The sequence below is a fragment of the Mesoplodon bidens genome (assembly GCF_964165515.1).
Source record: "Mesoplodon bidens genome assembly, chromosome: 1".
In the NCBI taxonomy this organism is placed as follows: Eukaryota; Metazoa; Chordata; class Mammalia; order Artiodactyla; family Ziphiidae; genus Mesoplodon; species Mesoplodon bidens.
Window position 1 is genome coordinate 70,832,473 of NC_138176.1, and position 20,870 is coordinate 70,853,342.

Below are 20,870 nucleotides of genomic sequence, written 5' to 3' on the forward strand. Positions count from 1 at the left end.
TATTTTAGGTGAAAACAGGACCACCCAGAGCAAAGTTGGTTTGGGTTAGTGAGGAAAAAGGAGTTAGAGAAGAAATGGGAGGGCAGAGGGCAAGCCCCAGTGGACACCATTTCTAGAGGAGGAAGCCAGCTTGTTGTGACCCTGTGGAGGTTTGTGTGCAGTCTGGCTGGTGTCCTTGTGGAGGAGCCCAGCGTCTCTCTGCTCAGCAGATCATGATGGAGTGTCTTCGAGACTGTTTATGGCAGCATTCAGCTGGGGTGATAGCCGCTACTCTAGCCTGCTCTGTACCTGGCGCTTTATACACATTTCACTTAATGCACCCAATGCCCTTGCAAGGCAGCTCTGCTTGAGCCACTTACTTATTTATGGAAAGACAGGAGCCCAGTAATTGGCCCGAGATGAGATGCTGTTGGCAAGGGGGCCAGATTTGGTTTCCATCACAACTGTATCCTATGGAAATTCAGCTCTTTGCTTTAACCGCATTGGCCTACAGGACTGGTAGCTGCTTTGCAGGAGGATGGTCATCTGCCTCTTTCCAAACAACTCAGTCCCTCCCTCCCTAGTTACCCTGTCCCACATTTACCTACAGCTCAGAGTCACACTCCCTGAATCTTGCTGAATAAGAACACCCAGATTATCCAAATTAGACCACGAAGAGGACTGACAGATTTAGCAAATAAAAATACAGGACACTAGTTAAATTTGAATTCAGATAAACAATGACTTTTAGTATAAGTATGTCCCATGCAATATTGAGGACATACTGAAAAATCGTTCAAAAAATTTTAACTGGACACATATTTTATCTGACAGCCCTAACACGCATGCCTCACTGGCTGTGTAACTCACCAAGCTCCGCCCCTTCATTTTATCAGCAGGAAAACGTGGATTTCTCCCAGGAGGCTGCACAGCACATTGATGGTGGCCCCTGAACTATATCCAGGTCCCAGGATCTGAGGCCCTGACTTTTTCACCAAACCAAGAGAAGCAGGCAATGGCGGGTCCTAAGAGAGGCAGGGTGGGCCTCCTCGGGTGCAGTTGGAAACTTTACCCATGGATGGTGGGCAAGGTTGATTCTAGCCTCAGCTCTGCTTCCAAAACCCTGCGGGGCCTGGAGCCCATCCTTTCATTTCTGTTTCCCCACTTGCTGCAAGGGAGCTGGACTAGCCCGGGTCTAACACTTCAAGTCTGAATGCCCAAACACACCCTGACGTATATTATCTCCACTTAGCAGCTGTGGGATTCTGAGCAAGGCGTTTCCTCCTTGAGCCTCAGTTTTCTGCTCTGTAAAATGGGGATGTCAACACCTGGTGGGGTCACTGCCAGGACCAAGGAGCTGTGCCTTATAAGGCACCCTGCACAGGGCCTGCAAGCTGCAGGGGATCTGGATGTGGATGTGCCTGTTGTCCCTGACAACCGCTCTGCCAGGATCCGTCCTGGGACTCATGGTGGCAATAAGACCTTGATCGACCACCTGACAGGTGCTGAGTGTGTCGTCTGTCTCATGCTCATCCCCACGGCCGAGCCTCTTTGCTGAAGTGACTCCATTCACCAGGCACCATGGGTTCTGGCTTGGGTTTAGGTTTCTCACGCCCCTCCAGGGCGCTGGCAGTGCAGGACCCCATGCCACTGTCCTAGGTGGGATATGGGGCTGCGGTGGGGGATGATGCTATTGGGGTAGTCCAGATGCAGAGAGGTCCAGATGCAGGAGCTCAGTGGTGTCTCCTTCTAGTTGCCCCACCCTCCTCAACCCAAGTCTTGGCCCAGAAATCTGACTCCCTCCAGATCCAGTCACTGAGGCCCTCCAGGAGGGGTACCTCCACAGCTCCAGGCCCAGCCTCTGCATGAAGTACCCCGGGGAAACCAAATCACTGGGGGTGATGGGGCTCACAACGAGACCACGGTGCCCTCGGACTGCAGGAGTGACAACTGTACTGCGTATGCCCCCTGGCCAGCAGAGCTGAAACGTAATTAACTGAGCTGGACTTGTGTTCAAGGAGGCACAGAAAGAAATAGAATTGATGTGTGACCCAGCACATACAAATAGAGTTAAAACCGAACCCATGCAAAACAATAGTCACGCTACTTCAGGGGTACACTCTGACACTTTGTCTTCTTTTCTATTTCATATTTTAAAACTGTTGGGCACAGCCCACCAAATTGATTTCAGAACTTCCTAATAGGTCATGGCTACAGTTAAATAAATCTTTCTTGGGCATCCTCACTGCAGGCCCCTTAGGTATGATTACCGGAATCTATGACTGAGCAGGTTGGAGTTCTGGCCTGAACTCTTTCCTCTGTTCACTCTGGGAGGCAAGAAACCTGGGCTGGGCATCTAGCTCTGCCTGCCTGCAGGGATGGGCTGTGGTGGGTGAGACACTGAGAACTCTGAGAGTAGAGGTGGTTGATAATCCTCCTGCTGTAGAATGAAGTAGAATGTACAACTGAGCTGTTAGGAGCACTGGCTCTGGAGCCAGACTGGGTGTGCAGACACTGCCACTTGCTAGCTGTGTGACCCTGGGTAAGTCATTTTACCTTCAGGATGCTCAGTTTCCCCATCTGTAAAATGGGGATGATAGCAGGACCTCATCGGATTGTTGTGAGGATTACATGGGTTCCTACACCAGGTCTGGCATGTGGGGAGTTCAGTAAATATTAGCCAGGATGGTCATCATGGCTGGCTTCACAGGTGTGCAACCTCTCAAATCTCACAGAATCCCACTCTCAGAAGGAGTTCGTTTAATGCTTTGCTGTCGCCATCTTGAAAGTCAGTACTTTTTTCTTTGAACTTGTGCTTTGTAATTGACGTCTGACAGGACAACAGAGTATGCACATGGGATGTGCCAGGTTGCAGTGCACACAGGCACAGTGGGCAGTGCTCCAAGCAGTTAGCTTGGTTGCTGGGCTACACACATACACATATGCCTGGGGTGGCCTGGGGCACTGTGGGGTCCTGGATAGGAGGTGGCTGTGGCTGGGACCTAGGCCTGGGTTGCTGGTGGTGATGGTGGCAGCAGTGAGAGACACTAGGAGAGATGAGGAACTCTATCCCTGGAGCCTGTCCTGGGGGACCTACATAAACATTAACTCTCAAGCCTGAGGGCCGGGGTAGGAACTGCAGGGGCTCAGGCAGTAAACTTTGTCAGTAAATTATTACAGAATTGAAGTGCACACATGGACATTGCAATACAGCATGCCAGGAGTTATTAGAACTCTTCAGTGAACTTAGAATCTCTGGTTTTGAAAGCTATTGTAATGCTACAAATATCCAAAGGCTTATAAATAGAAATTAAATGTAAAGGTTGTCACATTTGATGGTAAAAAACACTATATCCTTATCAAGCTTTGATGAACCAATGATTAAAGAGGAAGACAATTTCAAAATAAATTTCCCTTGTAATTCAAGGTATAGTGAAAGAATGCATAAATAGGTGATTGAACTATATACAAGTCGTGAAGCCACTTTTGGTTTCTGGTATAACCTCCACAAGTTACAGGAAATGTCAGACAGTAAACATTAAAATATCATTGTATACACTGATACATTTACAATGTATCAGTGTATACATTTACATTTAAAACTAAATTCAGGCTTACATGAAACTGATTTGTATGAAGAGTTAAATCTTTTTAGAAAAAAGCGTTCTGAGAGAATCATCAGCCCTAGATGTACTAGAATTTGTATTTCAAAATAATTTATCAGATTATTGTGACCTGATGTGATCACAGCTTGTAAAATACTCTTAACAGCTCCAATAATGGTTGTATCAGCAGAAAGTTCCTTCTCAAAATGATAAATTATCAAAAATGTGATCGTGCATTTGTCAAGAGCAACTGATGTCACTTTCCATTATATCGATTGAAAATGAGTTGCTAAAAGTATAAATTTTGATGAACCTAATACACAAATTTGCACAGGAGCAGCCAGGAAAATCTTATCGCCAAGCTATCATGTTAATAAGGTATTATTTGTTGTATTATATAAATCATGACACCAAAAGTTTATTTTTACAATTTGTAAGTGTATGTTGTTACTCATGTGTCACTATTGTTCTTATGATATTGTGTGCATAATAAAATAGTCTAAAGGGAAACACTTTAATTCTTTTAACTGCACTTTTTTCCTGTTTTTGAAACAAGGGGCCCCACATTTTTATTTTCCACTGGGCCCCACAAATTATGTAGCCAAGTGATGGGAATGCAGGTGAAAAGCACTGTATAAACTGTAGTAAAACCAGAATTTAAAATGCATTTAGTTGACCCACTTAAATTTGGTGTGTTTTATTCTTGTCATTTTTTTTCTTTTTTCTGGTAATCTTTTTAACTGAATTACTAGCCTGATGGAGAGTTCTCCTCCTATTTAGAGACTTATACTATCTTATCTTTCTGTCATTAGGTTCATTTAATTTTTTATTAGACTTAGTTTGCATTATGACAGTAAATCCAACCTGATAGAGTTCTTTAAACTTTCCTAGGGTATTTATAAATTTACTTTGTTCTTGAAATACATAAATACTAACAAGACATTCTATTTTATATTATTTTTATTAAATTAACTTTGGAATAAAAAGTCATAGGAAACATCTGTAGTGAAATCATATATTTATTAACTCCTTGGTTCTGTGTAGTCTCCACATATTTGTACTTAAAAATTTTTCTCTCATGTAAGAGAATTCATTCAGAGAAGCAGGCAGGTGCTGGCAAATCAACTTTTTAATGAAGTTCTAATCCTGCTAATTCCACATTCATTTTGTTTGGATCATGACGAGTAAGTACTTTAGGTCCCAGAATGCCAGTAATTAGAGCTCCATTTGGAGCTGTGATCAAGATGGCTAGAAAAGCTATTGTCATCACATCCTTCGAATATAGTTCCAAATGGGGGGCACTGATTCTTGCTCTTTCTAGAGCCAGGGGACCTAAAACAGCCTACATTTAGAGGAGAAAAAGATGAGGCATAAAGACAAATGTTAAATGGAGTTAACATACAGTAAAAGTAAATAGCCCTGTTAAAACAAATAACACCTAGCACTAGACTCCTAGAAAAAAGACAAGACAAAGTGTTGAAGAATTTTCATAAATGACTCATCAATCCTATGCTCTTCCTAGCAAATATATCTGGAAAGAGAGTGAAAAGGTGACAAACCAGTGTGCAGACATTTGGGGGCTGTTTTTGTTTTCTTGTCATCTCAGCTTTCTCCTGTTTAAATATATTTTTTGAGTGCTCACATTATTTTCAAAACCTTAGGAGTTCACCTAAAACCAGAGCTTTGCATATTTGCCTTTACCATGTACCACTAGGTTCCTGGCTACAATGAGACAACACAAAATGCTAAGGTTTTTTATGGTTCTTTAGGATTTTGTTGTCTGTCTTCTTGTTCTTACTACTGGGAGGCAGTGTGATACAGTAAAACTGACAAGAGGTTTGGAATCTATTCGCTGGGCACTGAGACGTTACAAAGTAACTTGCCTAAGGTTATAGGCAAGTAACATGGTATTCAAAATAGGCAGCCTGGTCCCAAGGACCTGCTTTTCTAACCATGACATATAGAGAGTTTTGTTGCAGGGAAACTCACAAGCTTCTGTTTTGGAATAACAATGGAGAAAATCTCAGGAAATCAAGACATTATGTTGCCAGGTTAAACAGTCTGACAATAAGTAGCAATACCTTATCACTGAACCAGAGAGCAAAACTACAAGGTCTCGCTTTTCTCTCTCTCTTTCATTCATTCATCATTCATTCTTGTAGGCAAGCAATGCTTATTTATTGTGTACCTCCTGCATGTTAGGCACTGTGTTAAGTGTAGGGGAAAAGAATAACAGAAAAAACAAGCACTGTTCCTATCCTTCCTATATAATCTAGTGGGGAGATTCAGTCATCAACCAAATAGTCATACAAATTAAATATATAATTAAAAATAATATATGTGCATTCATGTATGGTAGAGTGGGTGGCAGGCATAGGAAAGATATATTTTAAAAAGAATCAACGTGTCTCTAGTTTAAAATCATAACACTTAGCTCTACAATATTCAGCAAAATGTAAAAATTCCAATTTTCAGATATACTCTTTTTTTATAATGAAAAAAAGGTGTTTTTTTTTTTTAAGATTTAAACAATGTTTTAAATATAATGCAAATCTGCCACCTCACACTCTGATACCTAAAGGAAAAGTGCTCCTCAGAGCATCCTGCAGCTCCACAACCAGCCCCTCCCCATGCAAAAAGTTGCTGCTCCCTCCCCCCCACCCCCAAGTTCATTCACCTTCAGGGGCTTCTCATGTGATTTTGGACTCACAAATAAGTTGTAAAAGAAATACAAAGACTTTCTATATACCCTTCATCCAGATTTCCCAAATGTTAACTCTTGTATGACCACAGTACAGTAACCAAAAATCAGAAAATTAACACTGATATAATATATATTATATATATACACACACACATATACTAATCTAGAGACCTCATTCAAATTTCAACAACTGTCCAACTAATGTCCTTTTTTTTGGACCAGGAGCCAATGCCTGAACTAAATCCACTGCATTTAGTAAGTGTTTCCTTGGTCTCCTTTTATGGGAGACAGATCCTTAGTCTGTCTTTGTCTTACATGACCTTGACACTTTTGAAGAGTACTGGTCAATTATTTTGCACACTGTCTCTCGCTTTGCTTTTGTCTAATGTTTGTTCATGATAAGATTGACGTTATGTGTATTTGGCAGGAACACCCAGAAGTAATGATGTGCCCTTTTCAGCACATTCAGATATACTCTTATTTTATATCTTGGGAAAATAGAAAAATGTTTTTGTAAGTTTAGGAAGTATTTGTCATTAAAAGCACAGTTTTCAATTTCAGAAAAATTGCTTTTAAAACTGAGTTTCTTAAAGATTACATTAATTTTAATGAGTAGTTACGATCAATCAAACATTTTAAAAGTAAGATTAATGGCCCGTATTTTGTGGCTGGATGCTTTTTCATTTAGAATTTTTTTAAAAAAATCAACATTAAAATAATTAGAATGACTTAATATGTTCTTACTTGGACTGTAGCTTTGGGCATCCACGATAAAGCAATAAATATTTTCTCCTTAAAATTAAAACCAGCAAAAGACATCAATACAAATGTAAAAGAAATTCGAACCAATAATGCCAAACTCAGTGTAGCAACACAAATGCCTACAACAGATAAAAACAAACATAAATAACACAATATTTGGGAAGTAGTGGTTCTTTATGCCTAGAGATATGATTTGTACATGGGTTGAAAGCATTTTAGGGCTAGTGTCTCTGTATATCTTAATTTTTTAAAGTAAAAACAATAATCATAAAAATACAAATATGATTGAGGCTTCTATGTAAAGTGCAAGAGATAATATGATGGAGGAGGTATGATGAAAAATAATATAAATTACATTTATTTAATTCTGAGCTAACAGACGTTGAACTTTTACTATAAATGAAAATATTCAAAAGGTGCTAATGGTATCCAATATTTCCCCTCAGAAAAATTTCTAATCTCCATTTCCTCAGATCACTCAGGGAAGTTATTCAGGGTTGTCTTTGGTTACAAAGAGCGTACAGGATAAAGGAAGAACAAATGTATGTTACAACATGTGCTTCTGAAGAAGGTCCTTGTAGCATTCAAAGACATGTTGTAAATAAAAATTATTCAAAGTTTTCTTAAGTATTTTCAAATCATATATATATATATACATATACATATATATATATATACATATACATATACATATACATATATATATACATATACATATACATATATATATATATACATATATATATATATACATATATATATGTATATATATATATATATATATATATATATATATTTTGGCGGTACGCGGGCCTCTTACTGTTGTGGCCTCTCCCGTCGCGGAGCACAGGCTCCGGACGCGCAGGCTCAGCGGCCATGGCTCACGGGCCCAGCCGCTCCGCGGCATGTGGGATCCTCCCGAACCGGGGCACAAACTCGTGTCCCCTGCATCGGCAGGCGGACTCTCAACCACTGCGCCACCAGGGAGGCCCCAAATCTTATATTTTTGTGCCTCTAATCATTCTTACCAATAGCATTTGATTTAAGAGATGTCACAGATACTCCCGCTCCAACCAAACCGAAAAGAAGAGGTTGAAAAATATTCCATGCAGTTCCAATAATTTTTTGGACTCTAATCTGTAGAAGAGGGTAATAAATTTTCAGTTATTGTGACACATATAAGTATTTGCATTTCAGAAGTTTAAAGTCTCTCTTAATATTTAATAAACTTAAGATATTTTATTTGTAGAAGAAATGTTAAAACAATAAAAATTAAATGAGTAGGTTTTTTATACAAACACTTAGGTAGAATTTGATTAAAAGAAATCTACAAAGCAATAAAATAAAAATATTATTTGGTAATTCTGTCATGGAACAAGTAAGGTCTTTGAAGTTCCACACATGTTTTGATGGTACAGTAAGAGTTCTACCTTTTGTTTGTAAGGCAACTGAACAGAGATAGAACTACAGCATGCCTGATGAGAACATACTCAAGATCATTCAGACATTTCAGCTCTCAAAAATGAGTTGGGAAGACCTCCACTAAAAATTATCCTGGGACCAAATCCCATGAAAGTGTATCCTGATAGGTCCTAAACAGCTAGGAAAAAAATTCTGGTAATCTGTTAGGCCTGCTTCCAAAGGAGCCACATTGAAAACATCAAAGTTATTTTCTCCTTAAAACCAAACCAAAACATTTAATAGATTCTAACTTGATTGCCTGCCTGGCTTCCCTTTCTGGGAATGAATCCCCCCAGTGCTGCTTCCACAATTACATGGTTATAGGAAATGCCCCTAGTGACATAACAGTACTCTGGCTCTTTTCCAGGAATTTGGATGAAGAGATTTTAGTCTCAGTCTGGGTTTATCTTTTTTTACAGGTGGAGATACATAAAACTTTAATATCCTTTGTTTGAGGCATAAACTATCTTCATAACTACTCCCCCTATGACTAGGTTTTCTGGTTGCCGTTTATAAAAGTAAGTTTAAAAAAGGAAGTAACAAAGGAAAACCAATATTACTCTTTCTTCTCTGTAGCACATTATCTTAGTTGTTACTTTTAATCTTTAACATCTATTTATTCTTTACTTTTTGATTTCCTTTATCATGTAAAAAAACTAGTTTTCATTTATTTGTAATTTATTATTAGTGATTTAATTTCTCTTATAATTATGAATTTATCAGAATACTAAACAAAATGCCCATATGATTTTTGGATAGGGAAGTTCTCAAGCTGATTCTAAAATTTATCTAAGAAAGAATATGGGCAGGAACAGCCAAGAAATAATTTAAAAATAGGTATAACAAGAGGGAATCTTCTATATAGATTTTGAGACATAAAACTACAGTGATTTAAAATAGAGTGGTATTGGGCTTCCCTGGTGGTGCAGTGGTTGAGAGTCCGCCTGCCAATGCAGGGGACACGGGTTTGTGCCCCGGTCTGGGAAGATCCCACATGCCGCAGAGCGGCTGGGCCCGTGAGCCATGGCCACTGAGCCTGAACGTCCGGAGCCTGTGCTCCGCAACGGGAGAGGCCACAACAGTGAGAGGCCCGAGTACTGCAAAAAAAAAAAATAGAGTGGTATTGGCATAGAAATAGATAAGTTTAAATAGACTCCAGAAGTAAATTTATATATATATATGTATATATATATATATATATAGGAGTTTAGCACATGTTAAAAGAGACACTTAAAAAGTCATTGAATAATTAATGGATTAATCAATAAATACTTTGGCAAAAATAGACTATACAATTCATATGCATATATATATTATATGTATGTATATATATGTATGTCTATGAATACATATATATAAACACACACATGTATATCCTTACCTCACATCATTCACAAAAATAGATTCCAGATGGATTAAATAACTAAATGCAAAACAAAACAAACTACCAAAGTATTAGATGATAATATATAAGATGTTATAATGTTCATAATCTCATAATCTTGGGTGAAAAAACTTTCTTAAACAAGATGCAGAACCCAAAACCAAAAAGGAAAAACTGACAGATTTGACTATAGGAAATTTTACTGCCATACAAAAGACATCATAAAAAAAGTTGAAGATAAGCAAAAATTACATGCAACATGTAGATAACAAAGAATTAGTAGCCCTAGCATATAAAGAAACTCTATAAATTAGGAACAAAAAGGCTAATAAACCAATTAAAAAATGGGCAAAGAATATGAATAAGCAGTTATAAAAGAATATACGAATAGAAGCTTACTCCACTACTAGTCAGAGAAATATAAATAAAGAATAACAATGTAATATAGTTTCTTACACATCAGATTGTTTAAAAAAAAACAATTGATAATACCCAAGATTGTTGATGGGTTTAGGTATTAGAGACTCTCCTACACCGCTGGTAGTAAACAGTGTAAATAAAATCCTTTTAAGGGATAATTTAGCAGTACCCATCAAAATAGAAATGTACAATTTCTAAATCCAGCCATTCCACTTCTAGAAATCTATTCCTTCAGAAGTACTCATACATTTGCAAAACCACACATGAATAGGATTGTTCATGGAAGTACTGTTTGTAATAACAAAACATGGAAGTGATCTAAATGTCTACAGATAGAGGAGTGATTAGAGGAAATGATCTGGGAAGGGGATTTGATATTTGGCAATGGTGGGGGAAAGGGAGTCTTTTACATTGTATTCCATATGTGGGCCTTCTTACTGGTTTATTTATTTATTTATTATTATTGTTAAAATTTATTTATTTATTTATATTTGGCTGCATTGGGTCTTCCTTGTTGCGTGCGGGCTTTCTTTTAGTTGAGGTGAGCGGGGGCTACTCTTCATTGCAGTGAGCAGGCTTCTCATTGCGGTGGCTTCTCCTGTTGTGGAGCACAGACTCTAGGTGTGCGGGCTTCAGTAGTTGTGGCAAGCAAGCTCAGTAGTTGTGACTCGCGGGCTCTAGAGCGCAGGCTCAGTAGTTGTGGTGCATGGGCTTTGTTGCTCCGCGGCATGTGGGATCTTCCAGGACCAGGGCTTGAATCCATGTCCCCTGCATTAGCAGACAGATTCTTAACCACTGCGCCACCAGGGAAGTCCCCTTCTTACTGTTTTAATATTTTATGAGCATATTTGCATGTATTAATTGTATAACTAAAATTTTAATAAATAAAATAATTAAATCAATAAAAGTTATATAATCATATTGCATTAAACTTGGGAAAAATAGAGAGGCCTGATGTGATAACTCAACTTCTGATTGCGTGTTAGTCCTTCTTCTAAATATTTTATTTCCTTGACTGATTCATTCACTTCCTTGAAGATACAAACTTATGGAACATCTTCCAACTGGAGTGCAATTTCCTAAAACGTCCATTATAGATGTAAAAAAAATGCAGTTATTTTATCTTTTAAAAAATGGTGTATTAAAACTATTCACCTTTTCTTTGGACCAACTTGTCCCTGCAATGAAACTCAATACTAGTGTGCATAATCCTCCAGCTGCATGCAAACCAATTCGATGGCTGCCTAAGACAGCAGAAACACACATACTCGAAATAAGAAATGCTCTCTTCACTGCAAGTTGTCCCTAGAATTTGATAGATATTTGGAAATTAATATATGTTAAATATATAATACAATTATCATATTACCTATAATTTATTATTGACTCTTTGATACCATGTCTTCATATGTTGTATAAAATGATGTCTAAAATTTTGACTTTCTCACCACATATTTTAGCAAACTTGGTATCAAGTGACAAAATTTGCAATTACTGAGTTTCATCTTCTGCCATATCTCTGATACTAACGTCAGTAAAATGGTTATAATACTTTAACTGTAAGAGAAGAAGGAAAGAAAAGAGACCCATAAAACCTGTAGTTCCATATAACATATACAAAGAATTCTTAAAAATAAATGTCTGAATATCTTTTTAGCTAAGACAATAATTGCAGGGAAATTAAGATGGAAGTTACAGAAATCTAAGAGTAATGGCATATCCTTTAGGGCAGGAAAGGGTTGAGTTTGATAGTGTTTCCTTGGTCAAAGGGAGAGGGAGTGAATTTAAGTCAGAAAATATGCAGAGATAAATGGGAATATATTTCTCCAAAAACGTTCAACATAAAGTTTGAGGGAAAAAGATTTTTTAAAAAATGTCAGGAGTCAACAGGCAATTTAATGAAGAAAGGAGTGGGATGGAATGGAGAAGGTACTCTGAATTAAGTACATTTTTCTGATATTCCTTATTTGCCTAATCAGGAAGCATGGACTTCAGTTAGGGCCACTGACCTGGATCAATCACAACTGTGCTCAGTTTTAAGCAGAGTAGGCATTGGAGGCCTCTTTTGGAGAAAGAGAACTAAATATTAAATTTGTTATTTCATGGATCTTCTAAAAGTTCAAAGTTTTGAAAGAAATGTCTTTTGAAAGAAATACTGTACTTCCAAACAATAGATTATTTTTTATTTACCTGATCTCTACTTGGAAAATATCGAGTAAACATTCCCAAAACAATTCCTACCAGCACACCAACAAGTACATCCCGAAAAGCAGACAAGAGGTTGCTAAGTACACAACCTGTAAGGGCACACAATAAGGAAAACATTTCATAGAGAAGTATTTTCACATACCCAACACATCAGAAAATCAAATGTAGGTGATTCATAAAGAAAGGTATGTATCATAGAATAAATATACAAAAATGGACCTTTAGTGTTCAAACACATGAAAACATATGCACATCTACTTGATAAATTGAATATGTACTCTCCAACGATTTAATACATATACACAACTCAGAAATGTTCATTGAATAAATAGGCCAGAAAACAAAGCAGTAATAAGCCATAATGTGCTCCCTTTACACACCCAACCTAAAAGACCAGGTGAGGTAGAAGAATGCACAGAGACTGGCAAAGGAGAACCTCTGGCACCTAGCACATGGTTGGTAATGTTTTCCTCTGATATTCTATTATGATAAACGAATGATGTAAACATAAAAAGGACAATTTAATAACAACAACAACATAAAAAAAAAGATTTAACCCAGGGTCAATCCTAGGAATATTCAAGGATCAACTGATTTTTCAATATAATGTCTCATGGATACATGTAGTTTATTGTAATACGTTTTAAAAAATATCCAGAGTCACACAAAAAAGTTCAGCTATGCTCTGTGTATTCAACTCAATAAGGTATGTAAATATACAGATTTTAGAACTATTTTCCCATTCAAAATAATAGAAGTGGAGGGTGACAACAGTAAGAAGGTAGAATGGGAACCCCAGAACCTTGATCCCCTACAGAGACACCCATTTAACAACAATATACAGTCCAAAAGGCTTTCTGCTCATTTAAAAAATTACAGCAAGAGAAAAGCAGCACATCATGTATAAGAGAGCGCCCATAAAATTATCAGAGGCTTACACAGCAGGAACCTTATAAGATGGTAGTATGATATACTCAAAATGTTGAAAGAAAAAAAATGCCACCCAAGAATACTATCCCACAAAATTGTCCTTCAAAGTGAAGGCAAAATTAAGACTTCCTCAGATAAACAAAGGCTGATGGAGTTCATCACCACTAGACCTGCCTAACAAGAAATGTTAAAGGGACTCCTTAAAGTGGAAATAAAAGGATGTTAGACAGCAACACAAAAGCATTAAATATAAACCTCCAGTAAAGGTAAATTGATGAATTCAGAATCCTGTAATACCTTAATGGTGGTAAGGAAATCACTTTTAATTCTGTTTTGGAATTTAAGATAAAAGCACAAAAGATAACTGTAAAACTATGTTAATGGATACATAATATAAAAAATGTAATTTGTGACACTGATAAAATAAAGTGAGGAGGCTGAGAGGTAAAGGAGTAGAGAAGTAGAGCTTTTGTATGCAATTGAAGTTGTTATCATTTTAAAACAGATTGCCGTAAACTTTAAGGATGGAAAAAGATATTCCATGCAAATGGTACCCCAAAGAGAGCAGGGGTGGTCATACTTATATCAGACAAATAGACTTTAGGTCAAATACTGTCACAAGAGGTAAGGAAGGACATTACATAATGGTAAAAGGGCCAATTGACCTGGAAGGTAAGGTTAGATCTCAACATCTACTATATTCCAAAATATAGATGCTTTGAAGATCTAATGTGTAAAATAAAACTTTAAAGTCCTTAAAATCTTAAGAGACAGTTTACATAGTTATGTGGTAGAAGAGGATTTTTAAACATGTACCTGCTTGGTTTCCACTTTTTCGGTCCTCCTCAAATTAGGTTTGGTCTCCTGTAGCATGTTCCCCTAGCATCTTATGCTATGTAATATTTATTACATCTGTAATTATTTGTTTAATATAAACCCCTTGAGACCATTGGCCACGTGGCCTTCTCTGTCTGCTGTGTCGGGAGGCAGGATAGAATAGTAGTTAAAAGTGTGGGTCTGGGGTCAGACTGCTAGGTTTGCATCTTGGTTCCCCTACTTATTAGATCTGTGACTTTGAGCACATTACTTAACCTCTGTTCCTTAGTTTCCGTATCTGCAAAATGAGCATAGCACTATTGTGACTCTTGAGTCAAAACATCTACAGAACTTACAGCAAGTACAAAGCAATTACTCAATAAAAACTAACATTGTTGTTCACTGTTGATCCATTGTAGCTGGTACAATGGAAGAGGAGCACAAAAAATATTTTTTGAAAGAATGACTGATACCAGTCATGAAGGAAAAGATGGCCAGATCTGACAATAAAAAATTTAGGACTTCTGAATGGCAGCAAAGAGATAAAGTTAAAAGTTAAATTACAAAAACCATAGCATATAAAACAAATGGTTATCATTTTTAATTTTGTGCAGAATCTTAACAAATCAAAAGAACAAATGATGAACACACCTATAGGATATAGGCAAAATATTTCAAGAAAAGCAATCTATTAAACATTCCAAAATGCTAATGGCCAATAAACACGAATATTTGTTTAACATCACTAGTATTCAAAGTACTTCATTTAAAGAGACCTCATTCTTCGCCTGTCAAATTAGCTAAGCTAAAAAGGACTAGTAAATACCTAATTTTGAAGAAGGTGAAGAGAAAGTGGCACGCTTGTGCGCCCTGGTAGGACAAGATATTGTGGCAATATATTTCAAAAATCTTAGAATGTTATATACTTTTTAACTCAATAATTTCTCTTTTAAGATTAAGAAAATATTGGGACTTCACTGGTGGTGCAGTGGTTAAGAATCTGCCTGCTAATGCAGGGGACACACGTTCAGTCCCTGGTCCGGGAAGATCCCACATGCCGCGGAGCAACTAAGCCTGTGTGCCACAACTACTGGGCCTGCGAGCCACAACTACTGAAGCCCAGGTGCCTAGAGCCCATGCTCTGCAACAAGAGAAGGCACCTCAATGAGAAGCCCACGCACCGCAATGAAGAGTAGCCCCCGCTTGCCACAACTAGAGAAAAGCTTGTGCACAAAAACGACCCAACACGGCAAAAAATAAAAATTTTTTAAAAAGTATTAAAAAAGATTAAGAAAATATTAAGATTAGGTACAACTATTTAGCTGTAAGATGTTCAACCAAGTATTATTTTAATAGTAAATATTGGTGTCAACTTCAATTTTCAACATATTAAGTAATCATGATGCAGCCAATCGAATACTATGCAACCGTTACAAACGTCATAGAAATATTTACTGAAAAAGACCATGTTTGCAATACACAGGTAAATGCAAAACAACTCAGGTTATAAGAAAGCATGGTTACCATTCAATAATTTTATAAGAATATTGGGAGGGAGAGAAAGAGCTAGAGATAGATGGGGATGGGGGAGAAAAGGAGAAGTCTGGGTGAATTTACATCAAAAGATTCACAATTATTATTCCTGGGGGTATAACTATTACAGACTTTATTTCTATATTTTCCCTTTTTTCTTTCTTATTCATTTATATCTTATGATTTTAAGAGAAACTATATATATATATAACTTTTCAACTTTAAAATGTTTTGGTGCTTTAATAATACAGAATATTGAACTTCGAACACTGGCAGATAATTAATGCATTATTAAATGTTGAATGTTTACTTTCACAATTTCTGCCAAGTGACATTCAAGACCAAATATCACCTTGGGATTTAGAATTGTTGCAGAATCTTGTCCCATCACTACCAAAAAGACACACACTTGTCCACACTCTATATATTTAAGTTGGCTTAGTAACAGAGCAACCAGTTATTTATTATGATGGCCAGAAAGGTACATCTCCAAAATATCTATTCGATATATTAGTAGTACTAATAATATTGCTGCCTAAATTTTTCTATTGAAATCTGTGATAAAATTCCAAAGCAATAAGAGCAGATAAATGGTAATAATATGGGTTATCAAATTAATTGGAATATTTAGTTATTAAAAGGAAACCATTTGTGTTAAGTAGTGGTATCTTAACCCATTGAAATTCCTTCTCTGGTCTAGAATGAGCTGTCTATGAAGAATAAAAAGATGTTACATAGAAAAGTCTTCATTAATAAATGCAGTGGCAAAGCCACAAACCTTGTTTAAAGAACAAAAAAAGCAATAAATTATATGGTAGCTGTTGTACTTTTTTGTTTACCTGAGGAGAAGACTATGCTCAAGCATGTATTGAATCCAGTGATAGCCACGATGTCATCCAAACTGCTGGCAGCTATTAATAAGGTTGGAATGCCTTTCTCAAAACCATACCCCTTTTCTTGCGAATGTAGCATGGAAGGGACAACAACAGCACGAGAGACTGCACCAACTACAGAACTGAGAGAAAAATCTTTGAAAACCAACTTAAAAACATCCTTTTAACAAAAGTGTTTTATAGTAAATTGTACAACAAATATATTAAAATTTACAATGACTTTTTATTGGAGTATAATTGCTTTACAATGTTGTGTTAGTTTCTGCTGTACAGCGAAGTGAATCAGCTATATGTATACATATATTCCCTCCCTCTTGGACCTCCCTCACCCCCCTTCCCACCCATCTAGGTCATCACAGAGCACCAAGCTGAGCTCCCTGTGCTACACAGCAGGTTCTCACTAGCTATCTATATTACACATGGTAGTGTATATATGTCAATCCTAATCTCCCAATTTGTCCCACCCTCACTTTCCCCCTCTATGTCCACACGTCTGTTCTCTATACCTGTGTCTCTATTCCTACCCTGGAAATAGGTTCATCTGTACTATTTTTCTAGATCCCGCATATATGTGTTAATATACGATATTTTTCTCTTTCTGACTTACTTCACTCTGTATGACAGATTCTAGGTCCATCCACATCTCTACAAATGACCCAATTTCATTCCTTTTTATGGCTGAGTAATATTCCATTATATATATGTACCACATCTTCTCTTTACAATGACTTTGAATGTAAAAATTCTGCTTTTGAGTGAATGTCATTTAATGGTGGTAAAAATGTTCACACATTCTTTAGTGCTGGTTAAAATTCTATAGAAATTTCATTCAAGATGTTGGGTCAAGCACAAATTGCAGCCTTTACCTCCATCTCAAAACCATTTGAAATGAAGACATGAAAATAATGGGAGAGGGAGGAACCAAGATGATGGAGTAGAAGGACATGCTCTCACGCCCTCTTGTGAGAACACCAGAATCACAACTAGCTGCTGGACAATCATCGACAGGAAACACTGGAACTCACCAAAAAAGGTACCCCACATCCAAATACAAAGGAGAAGCCACAATGAGATGGTAGCAGGGGTGCAATCACAGTAAAATCAAATCCCATAACTGCTGGGTGGGTGACTCACAGACTGGAGAACACTTATACCACAGAAGTCCACCCACTGGAGTGAAGGTTCTGAGCCCCACATCAGGCTTCCCAACCTGGGGGTCTGGCAACAGGAGGAGGAATTCCTAGAGAATCAGATTTTGAAGCCTAGTGGGATTTGATTGCAGGACTTAGACAGGACTGGGGGAAACAGAGACTCCACTCTTGGAGGGCACACACAAAGTAGTGTGTGCATCGGGACCCAGGGGAAGGAGCAGTGACCCCAGGGGAGACTGAATCAAACCTACCTGCTAGTGTTGGAGGGTCTCCTGCAGAGGTGGCCAGTGGCTGTGGCTCACCGTGGGGACAAGGACACTGGCAGCAGAAGTTATGGGAAGTACTCCTTGGTGTGAGCCCTCCCAAACTCTGTTATTAGCACCAGCAAAGAGCCCAGGTAGGCTCCAGTGTTGGGTTGCCTCAGGCCAAACAACCAACAGGGAGGGAACCCAGCCCCACCAATCAGCAATCAAGCAGATTAATGTTTCACTAAGCTCTGCCCACCACAGTAACAGTCAGCTCTACCCACCACCAGTCCCTTCCATCAGGAAGCTTATACAAGCCTCTTAGATAGCCTCATCCACCAGAGGGCAGAGAGCAGAAGCAAGAAGAACTACAATCCTGCAGCCTGTGGAACAAAAACCACATTCACAGAAAGATAGACAAGATGAAAAGGCAGAGGGCTATGTACCAGATGAAGGAACAAGATAAAACCCCAGAAAAACAACTAAATGGAGTGGAGATAGGCAACCTTCCAGAAAAAGAATTCAGAATAATGATAGCGAAGATGATCCAGGACCTCGGAAAAAGAATGGAGGCAAAGATCGAGAAGATGCAAGAAATGTTTAACAAAGACCTAGAAGAATTAAAGAACAAACAAACAGAGATGAACAATACAATAACTGAAATGAAAACTACATTAGAAGGAATCAATAGCAGAATAACTGAGGCAGAACGGATAAGTGACCTAGAAGGCAGAATGGTGGAATTCACTGCTGTGGAACAGAATCAAGAAAAAAGAATGAAAAGAAATGAAGACAGACTAAGAGACATCTGGGACAACTTTAAACACAACAACATTTGCATTATAGGGGTCCCAGAAGGAGAAGTGACAGAGAAAGGACCAGAGAAAATATTTGAAGAGATTATATTAGAAAACTTCAGTAACATGGGAAAGGAAATAGCCACCCAAGTCCAGGAAGCACGGTGAGTCCCATACAGGACAAACCTAAGGAGAAGCACGCCGAGACACACAGTAATCAAATTGGCAAAAATTAAAGACAAAGAAAAATTATTGAAAGCAGCAAGGGAAAAACGACAAATAACATACAAGGGAACTCCCATAAGGTTAACAGCTGATTTCTCAGCAGAAACTCTACAAGCCAGAAGGGAGTGGCATGATATACTTAAAGTGATGAAAGGGAAGAACCTACAACCAAGATTACTCTACCTGGCAAGGATCTCATTCAGATTCGATGGAGAAATCAAAAGCTTAACAGACAAGCAAAAGTTAAGAGAATTCAGCACCATCAAACCAGCTCTACAACAAATGATAAGGAACTTCTCTAAGTGGGAAACACAAGAAAAGAAAAGGACCTTCAAAAACAAACCCAAAACAATTAAGAAAATGGTCATAGGAACATACATATCAATAATTACCTTTAACGTGAATGGATTAAATGCTCCAACCAAAAGACACAGGCTTGCTGAATGGATACAAAAACAGGACCCATATATATGCTGTCTACAAGAGACCCACTTCAGACCGAGGGACACATACAGACTGAAAGTGAGGGGATGGAAAGATATTCCATGCAAATGGAAATCAAAAGAAAAGCTGGAGTAGCAATACTCATATCAGATAAAATAGACTTTAAAATAAAGAATGTTACAAGAGACAAGGAAGGACACTACATAATGATCAAGGGATCAATCCAAGAAGAAGATATAACAATTATAAATATACATGCACCCAACATAGGAGCACCTCAATACATAAGGCAACTGCTAACAGCTATAAAAGAGGAAATCGACAGTAACAAAATAATAGGGGGGAATTTAACACCTCACTTACACCAATGGACAGATCATCCAAAATGAAAATAAATAAGGAAACACAAGCTTTAAATGACACAATAGACCAGACAGATTTAATTGATGTTTATAGGACATTCCATCCAAAAACAGCAGATTACACTTTCTTCTTAAGTGCACATGAAACATTCTCCAGGATAGATCACATCTTGGGTCACAAATCAAGCCTCAGTAAATTTAAGAAAATTGAAATCATATCAAGCATCTTTTCTGACCACAACGCTATGAGATTAGAAATGAATTACAGGGAAAAAAATGTAAAAAACCACGAACACATGGAGACTAAACAATATGTTACTAAATAACCAAGAGATCACCGAAGAAATCAAAGAGGAAATCAAAAAATACCTAGAGAAAAATGACAATGAAAACACGATGATCCAAAACCTATGGGATGCAGCAAAAGCAGTTCTAAGAGGGAAGTTTATAGCAATACAAGCCTACCTCAAGAAACAAGAAAAATCTCAAATAAACAATCTAACCTTACACCTAAAGGAACTAGAGAAAAAAGAACAAACAAAACCCAAAGTTACCAGAAGGAAAGAAATCATAAAGATCAGAGCAGAAATAAATGAAATAGAAACAAAGAAAACAATAGCAAAGATCAATAAAACTAAAAGCTGGTTCTTTGAGAAGATAAACGAAGTTGATAAATCATTAGCCAGAATCATCAAGAATAAGAGGGAGAGAACCCAAATCAATAAAATTAGAAATGAAAAAGGAGAAGTTACAACAGACACCGCAGAAATACAAAGCATCCTAAGAGACTACTACAAGCAACTCTATGCCAATAAAATGGACAACCTGGAAGAAATGGACAAATTCTTAGAAAGGTATAACATTCCAAGACTGAACCAGGAAGAAATGGAAAATATAAACAGACCAATCACAAGTAATGAAATTGAAACTGATTAAAAATCTTCCAACAAA

The 20,870-nt window shown here is 37.6% G+C and overlaps 1 protein-coding gene across 1 annotated transcript in view; it reads right to left on the reverse strand.

Annotated features, from left to right (window-relative positions):
- Nucleotides 1-4,691: 4,691 nt before the first annotated feature.
- The window catches only part of SLC9B1 (solute carrier family 9 member B1), a gene marked incomplete at its 5' end in the record, with an annotated part of 42,769 nt that continues 26,590 nt past the window's right edge, over nucleotides 4,692-20,870 (reverse strand). The window contains 6 exons of the mRNA XM_081240646.1: nucleotides 4,692-4,926; nucleotides 7,033-7,169; nucleotides 8,079-8,187; nucleotides 11,471-11,620; nucleotides 12,506-12,612; nucleotides 16,642-16,817. Of these exons, the coding sequence (XP_081096772.1) occupies nucleotides 4,714-4,926; nucleotides 7,033-7,169; nucleotides 8,079-8,187; nucleotides 11,471-11,620; nucleotides 12,506-12,612; nucleotides 16,642-16,817 (892 nt within the window). The 3' untranslated portion in view covers nucleotides 4,692-4,713. The remainder of the gene's footprint in view (nucleotides 4,927-7,032; nucleotides 7,170-8,078; nucleotides 8,188-11,470; nucleotides 11,621-12,505; nucleotides 12,613-16,641; nucleotides 16,818-20,870) is intronic.